Raw genomic sequence first — 8,292 nt, forward strand, 5'->3', positions numbered from 1 at the left:
GAGAAGTCCAATGAAGTGAAAAGTATTGTTTTTGGTTACGCTGGTTACCGTAAGTGTAACAAAGTACTAGTGAAAAAGAACACAATAGAGAATCCTTTAAAACTTTGCCCGTCCAAACATATATATATGGGCTGTATTTTCAACTGCTCCCATCCACCGCTGATATATTTTTGATGACCACAGTGCACTTAGCAGGCTACTATGAATTGTTATGGCAATGTGGTCTGTTTTTGGAAGAAAGTTCACTTTGGTGAGGACTTTGACATTTTTTATGGCTCTAAATGAAGCGACTAATGTCTCAATGACTTGTTGTTTTAACATACAGATGAAGCTATTAATGTTACATATCCCATGTCTGGCTTTGAAAAGAACAATATAAGATTTTCCTGAATTGTCATCTTAAAGGTCTATTTAACGGTTTCTTTCTGGAACAATACAGCACTATTGTACCTGCCCTACCATGCACATGTGGAGTTACAAAGGAACATTTTAAATAGCTATATGTATACATCGATAAATTCTGTTTTTGATTACACCCAATGGCCGGTCATGAAAACCTAAAACAATACATTAACAGTTGAAAATTAATCCTGCAAAAAGAGCTTTTGATCATTTACCCCCTCTTATTACCTGTTGTTAGCATACTCTGATGAATAACTCACGTTAACATTGTGTCTCCCTTTGCATTTGTAATGTTTGCATCCATCCAAAGTCTCAGTTATATTCATATCCATCAAAAACACAGAGCATTAAGGTCTGAACATAGATGTCCACATGCTCTGCGTTGGTGAATTACAAGCACAGGTCTACAAGTCAGGGCGTTGTGTTGCCACTCGTGTCAGTCTCATAAATACAATGAGCAATCTGAGCGTCTCTTAGTTCTGTTGGCATTGTTGTTGATCCTTTAGCTTTGTTCTACTGTGAAAAGGACAGAATTCAAAGCAGAGAAAGACCTGCTTTGTGACTGAGCAAAACCAACTGTTAAGATAAAGATTTTCTAATGCAGCTGATGTCATTGTTTTCCATCTGTGTTTCTGTGTTCAGCCCCTCCCGGATCACGGTGATTTTCAACTAATACCCAATCAAAAAAATGTGTACCTTCATTGAGGGATTTTATGCATTGTTGGCTTTTTGGTTGACTGCCCATCTGTTCGTCTGCATTAGAAAAGGGCCATTTGCGATGGCTGAGAGCAACGCAGACAGCTACATCCCTGAAGGTACAACACAGCTCAAGCGCCCTGCTTCCACTTATGTGTGTGTTCGGTCCATAATAAACGGATTATGTCCTTAGTGTTCAACATTAGGAAATGCCCTCCTTTTTTCTGAGAACTTCAGCGTCCTATTCAGCCAACGTTGGTATTTACATAATACTGTATATGGACCATCTTTACTTCAGCAATGGAGAGGCCCATCCCATTCATTTTTCTGGAATATGCGCATGTAATTACCATGACAGAATGACAGTTATAATTCAAGGGGAGAGGTAAGTTGAAAGAGGCTCAGCAGTCATTTTTAGCAACAAAAATCATTGGTAAAAGTTCTCTGAGCCCATTATACATGCATATGTTACACAGGCTCCTGTTATCTAAATACCAATGTTGGCTAAAGGACGCTGACACTGTGCTCAGTTTGACTGTAAAGCTTGTATTTTGTTAAACTTATTGCTAAACTTCCTGGCACATTGTGTGGCATCTCCTCAAAAATCCACCACAAAATTAAAATATTTCAACATCTGCACATCTATCAAAGATTATGATGGCTCCATAGGAATGAATTAACTCTTGGTTGACTTGCATACAAACATAAGAAACGAGGCGTCTAGAGCACTCGGGCCTCTCTCTTGCCCAAAAAGTGTCTTCTTTTTACAGCAGCCTTACTGTTCTGCACTGAGCTCAGTTGGAGCAGGAGACGTCAGGTCTTAGGACAGAAAAAAGCAGCCCGACCTATAAAATCAAGGCCAACAGAAATGATAGTGTTCCTAGAAAAAAACAAGCTTAGGGTGGCTCATGATTAGCAGACTTGGCGGCTCTGGAGCTTAGGCCATACATTGTAAAGAACCAATGTGTGTTATATATAATGCAAATTACATGTATTTATGTCTATATATTGCTACTAAGATCAGCCTATTCCACACTGCTTAATTCAATGATTGTTTATGCTGAATATGACAATCAGGTTAATATAATCAGAAGAATCCGTTTACATGGCATTGTTTTAATCAGGGTGAAGCCTCAGTTGGGTTAATATCAGAATATTGCTGTGCGTCACGATTCCAGTCAATATCCAAGCCTGTAGCCAATACACAGAATATCTAGGTTTAGATTGTATTTACAAGGAGTGCCTGATTAAATAATCAACAGGCAGCTTCTTATCAGCACACTGTCAGAAATATCCTCCTCTGTGTATACAGAACTACTTGCAGCCAATTATCTTAACAAAACAGAAAGCATACACAATGGAGACATAAAAAAATTGCTCTAGTAAGAAAAGCCCTGCAGTCTGCCAAAAACATGGTTTCTGAAAGGAATCTTCACATATCTCTGGTTTGATGAAACCATCTTAACTCAAGGTCCACCTGCTACTTTACAGAGATAAGAGTTTGCTCATTGTCTAAATGAATGGCAGCTTGGCGACATGATATTATCACATGGAGGTCATGTGATAGCCACTGAGTCATCTCCACAACAACTGAGCCACTCTATCTACACGTGAATACCATGAAACATAAATGGACCGTATCTCCGCAAAGCGGTGCAACAGGCTCACCTTGGGCTCCATGGAGATGAAACTATGGCGACCACGGCTGGACAACGTTGATCTCTTGATAGTCCGACTGTGGAAGAAGTGATAGTGGTCTTTGAGATCCCCAATCTGAAAAACACACATGCAGACTTAATTATTTATGTCACCATCATCACTTAAACCTTTTTCTGCAACACCGTGCTGAAACTTTTACTGCAGCTTTTCTTAGTCCTGTATAAGCAAACATGGGGTCCTGGAGTTTCCTAGATGAAGAAATTCTTGCGAGTGAACTCCACAAGTTAACTACTTGACTAGTACCTTGAAAATGCTTTCAGACAAATGTATTGACCCACAATCAGAAAAAGGCTGAATGACACAGAATGAGGACAAAAGATACACAGGCAGACAATGATAGACAGACGGTAAGCTGCTGGATGCTGATTACTTTTAATAATTGATAAGGGGCCCTCTGATGATCAAACTATCATGGCTGCCAAGGGTCCTGTGGCGTGTCACTGAGCCGGGGCTGAAATCCACCGCCACAGGGCCCATTAGATCAGCTTTCAGCTCATGTACATACAAACATTCTGCTCCTGACAGACTGATATGACGGGAAACAAGTAAGGGCTAATAAATTCACATTTACAACCTTTAGCACAGTTCAGCATGTTCTCACCTCCTCATTTTTGTCCTCGACAACAGGACCAATGGAGCTTGAGTTGTAATTGCATTGACGACACTATGCGATCACAGGCAACAGTATGTGAGCCTAATGCAATAAACCCCAAACTGAATCACAACTACTGCATGAACTTTGCTTTTTGGATTGGACTGAATGACGTGGTGACTGACTGCGACAAAACACCACTTTCACATGAGCGATTCATGTCGTCTCATAGACTTTTCCACTGAATTAATTAGATTTCAGTGTCGCAATCATGTGAAGAACTGAACACAAACTACAGGTTCAGGTTGGAATCCGATTATTGAGTTCTGCCCATATGAAAAAAAAAAAAAACAGGACAGAGACAAACATGTCACAAGAGGATGAGTGATCAAACACACACACACACACACACACACACAAACCCTGCAGGATTCTGCCTATGCAACGCAAAAAAATCCCATGTGTCAACAGAAATGTGAATGGATTGCAAAATATGTTTTCCAACATCTTGTCATACTGCCCAAATGCCACAGCCCTGCAACAGCTGTTGGGTTAAAATGACATGAAGGAAGCGCAAAACACAACAACAAAGCACATCTAATCGCAAAATGTGACATTTCACAAAACAGCAACACAGAAGCAAGACAAAGGACGCACGGATATATCAGCCTCTCATCGGTGTCGGACAACATTCAGCTTGGACATCAGCTAATAGGATAACATAAACCAATGCCGATGGCTGATATCTATATCATGCACCCTCGTTGTGTCGCATCGACTTCCCCGTGAAACTGACCTGATATATATTGGATTTTGTTGGGCACAAAAAATGCGTTGAGCCACGTGAGCGCTAAAAAGCAACGAGTCTGTTACGGTTTTACAGGCTAAAGGTGTACTATTTGAAAGAGGACAAATCTTATCTTACGAAATCATATGATGAAGGGCTTTTGATGCATCTGTAGGAATTCAATTGTGCTCCTTCAAATACAGCATGACGACAGATTGGAATACCTTTAAACCGTTCCTTCATTTATTTATTGGAAAGTGTACTTCTCTATCTCTGTAGCATCAAAAATATCATCCATTCTCACGTATCATTCTCACGTATTGGCCCACATCACTTCATCCCACAGCAAAGAAAAAAAAAAAAAAAGAACGCAACATTTCAGAAAACTCCAAAAAGCTACAGAAACGGTTTTGTTCCGCTTCGTTACATCACTGAGAGCTGTTCATTTTTCAGATTCTGTCTTCTGCCTCCAGGACCTCATAATAACCCAACAAGCAAAGAATCTAAATAAAAAGTTTCAGCTCCAAACCAAAAAGCATGAAGTGAAACGGAGGTTTTGCAGAACTTTTCAAACACGGGATGAAAATGATTAGTATGAGTGAGACGTTTGGGGAAAACGGGACTCCTTGGTGCTCGCGCCTTGAAAACTCTCCAATAACAATACCCAGCAGGGTCGATGCCTTCAACAAATGATGCAGCAACAGTACAAACAGTACAAATAATCTTTTGAAATGTTATTGATCCAAGCGCCTCCTGTCGCTCGGGCCCCCCCCTCCCTCCATAGCTTTCAGTGGGCCCACATCCTCCTCCATCTCACCAATTTGCTCAGATATCTGGAGCCTTGTCAGCTGATTCAGACTCAATTTGGGCCACTGTCTTAGTCTGGGAAGGGGGCTCTATGGTTAAGAGGATTACCCAGAATTCCCCAACGAGGTGCTCTCTTACTCCATGCCAACTCTTTTCATCCATCCGTCCATCCATCCTTTCTTTCACTCCTTCATTCTACCATCTCTCAGTGTGTGCTTATCTTTGTCCGATTTCCTTTCCCCAACACTGTCAAGAAGACTATATTGTCCCTCGGCCACATTCTTTCCCTTCCCATCCCCCCCTTTTTTCCTTCTTTAACTGCTTTGCTTTCCCTTAAGAATTAAAACCACGCTCGGCATTCATATCATTTTTTTTTTTTTTTTTACTTATCATTTATCACGATCAGTCAAATCTTTAACACTCAAGACAAGTTTAACACTTATACATCGAGGTGTAAAAAAAAAAAAAAAAAAGACAACAACAACAACACGAAGTGGCCTTGCTTGGATAGTTCAGTTTCATTCTTCATACACATTAGGGTTCCAATGATAAAGAGGGAGGGGGGTTAATGACGAGGATGTCAGAGTTCACATTAGGAAACCAGAGTGTGCTGTTATCACTCCCATGGGAGAGGCTTTCAGCTGACCCCACAACCAGGAAGTGAAGTAAAACTCTTGTCCAGGAGGTGTCAAAGTCCAATGAACGCTCCATATTGAGATGGAAATTAGGGCGAATGGTGGGGGTTGGAGACGACACTCCACTCCACTGGGGAATTCCTATGGGGGTGTAGTATGGAAAGGGGGTTACTCCACACATTAGTTGCTGTCAAAGAGGGGGGATAAACGAGGCCATTAAGGCCTGCTCTCTTGGGAGGATGGTGGGTGGGCAGGCTGGATAAGGTGGAGAGGAGGGGCAGGGTGGGGGGTTCAATAGCTGTTGACTAGGCTACCCCACAACAACCTGTCAGAATGCCCCCCTCTGTTCCCTGCTGTCTGCACGTCGAATGCTGGCAAGTGCAGGCACGAACTGCCCGTGTGTATCGGTTGTATTGGAGTATGTGTGCGGTCCATATTTCTGTGGCCTGTTTCTTTTGTCCACGCGGAACACGTTGCTTTTAGACTTTGTAAAAAAAAAAAACGAATGTCCAAGTAACCGGAAACTACTCCTCGCTGACCTGTGCAGGTTCCTACTCATTCATAAAATCTGATGATGATGAAAAAAAACTTAAAAAAAAAAAAATCTTATACTTTTACCCCTTTTTACATCAGATTCTTTTTTAAAAACAAATGGTTTGGGCTGCTTAACATGGCTGAGAGTCAAGCCTAATGAGCATGGTAGAGACTACTGAGGCACAGAAACAACATATGTACACAAATATTGCTTACTATGAAAGGAAGAAGTGCAACACATTGTCTAGTCCCTATAATATTAAAACATACATATGTCGCCTTGGTTTCCAGTTAAGTGCTAAACTGCGAGGCAAAACATGACTTATCTGGGAGTATTTCTGAATCAGATGGTCCCACTAATGGCAGATTTGCAGAACTGAAGAGGGAACAACATTCCTCGTCGCTCTTCTCACACACCAGAAGAATGGCACGTGTTATATAAGCAGAATCTGTTATATTGTAGACCTTTAGATGTCACTTCCAACATCCCAAACCAAACAGCACTGGCTGCTCTCACTTCTGTGGTCAAGGCGGCCACGGAAAGCAGACAGCTGTGGCCGTGAGGCTCAACAAACGGAGTCCACCGTGTGTCAAACAGATCTGTGCAAATGCAGGGAGGAAGGCACCTGTTGTGCCATCCTGCTCCTCCGGCTTTGTTCCCTGCAGCTCTTTCTCTGCTCGTCCGAGGGTCAGAGAGCCGCTCAAGGAGTTACGAGAAGGTTCGTGGCTCGGGCTCGGCGGCTCAGACCTGCGAGGTCAACGGTTTGTCGACCGGTGAAAGATAACAAATCACAGTGCAATGCCCCCGCTCGTCAAGAGTTGATGAAAACACGATAGCACACAGGCACAGGTAATAGAAGCAACTTTAACTGGAGAAATAGGCGACCTACCTGTCCCATGTTCCTATAGCCATATTTTTCCGCTATCCGGTCGGCCACCTCGGGTCCCCCGGCTATCCTGACTGCCCAGTGGTTGGTGTAAATCCGAGCTTCGCACGGCGGGGACGCAAAGCCGAGACTGAGCGCCAGGACGCAGAGGAAGCTTCTCCTCCAAGCGGCGTTGTGGACCATCTTCCCCCACTTTTAACCAGACTCTTCTTCTTCTCCTCCTCCTCAGCCGACCAGGCAAACAACCAAACTTCTCTTCTCGCCGAGCACGACTCTCATAGAAACACAAATATCCGGGCAACCAAAAAAAAAAAAAATGAAAAAAATGAAAAAAAAATGAAAAATAGAAAAGAAAAGAAAAGAAAAGAAAAAACCCTGGGAGAGGAGGGGGGGCGAGAGGGACAGAGAGGTGAGGAATAAAGCCCCGAAGAGGAAAAATACACCTTATCTCCAAACCTCTGCTTTCCACATGGGAGAGTTAGAAGTTCGTGTGCCCTCTCTCTGCTCCTCTCTCCCTCTTTTTTTTCCACGGAGGACGAGAAGGAAGTGTGCGTGTCCGTGAGCCGCGCGTAGTCGCGCGCGAGTTCGTGTGTGTGTGTGTGCGCGCGCGCGGAGCTCCTCAAAGCTGATTTCTCTTCTCCACCAACAACTCGGATGTTGGTCGCTCAGCTCATCGGGCTTTCATGTGGCGAAATGGCTACAGCGCCTCCCCACAAATAACTAGCTGACACTCTGGAGAGTAGAAACAACTAAAGCCGCGGGGTTTCCCTGCCGAACTCCGCTGGGTCTTAAAGACACCCTGTTTGGATCCAGCGCTCACGCGCCAGACACAGCTCAGGGAGGGGTCAAACCGGGGGCCACAGAGCCACGTTGGGGCCAGCTTCGACGACTTCCTCCAAGAGAGCCACCGGGGGGAAAAAAAATCAAGAATTATACACTTTCGAACTGACTGGAAACGATCCACCTAAAACTATATTTGGATTGACTTTTTATTGTTGCTGTAGCTGTCAAGTGGACTTAAAAGACACAGTGACCCACAGAGGGGATTGAGAAACATTCAGTGCGAATGTGTAAAAGGGCCCCCACCCGTCCAGTGGCGGACCATCCAGACAGAACCAGACACAGCTACAACCATGCAGATTTGATCAGTGGATGTTGGAGTCTGTGTTTGTTTTGCAGTTGCTTTTAATCATTTTGCTCCTTTTAGTGGTTGTTGTTGTATATGGGTCACTT

At 43.3% G+C, this 8,292-nt stretch overlaps 1 protein-coding gene across 4 annotated transcripts in view; it reads right to left on the reverse strand.

Annotated features, from left to right (window-relative positions):
• Nucleotides 1-7,784, reverse strand: part of pcsk5b (proprotein convertase subtilisin/kexin type 5b) — an 80,177-nt gene extending 72,393 nt beyond the window's left edge. For 2 of the 4 annotated variants that reach the window (XM_072387864.1, XM_072387863.1), the window contains exons 1-2: nt 7,063-7,780; nt 2,767-2,871 (exon numbers count right to left, since the gene is read on the reverse strand). In XM_072387864.1, coding sequence (XP_072243965.1) covers nt 2,767-2,871; nt 7,063-7,242 — 285 coding nt within the window. In that variant the 5' untranslated portion in view covers nt 7,243-7,780. Of the gene's footprint in view, nt 1-2,766; nt 2,872-7,062 lie in introns of all 4 variants that reach the window. The other 2 variants (XM_072387866.1, XM_072387865.1) reach the window with 2 other exon arrangements.
• Nucleotides 7,785-8,292: the final 508 nt, after the last annotated feature.

This window comes from Leuresthes tenuis, unplaced genomic scaffold, assembly GCF_036924035.1.
Source record: "Leuresthes tenuis unplaced genomic scaffold, fLeuTen1.0.hap1 SCAF_6, whole genome shotgun sequence".
In the NCBI taxonomy this organism is placed as follows: domain Eukaryota; kingdom Metazoa; phylum Chordata; class Actinopteri; order Atheriniformes; family Atherinopsidae; genus Leuresthes; species Leuresthes tenuis.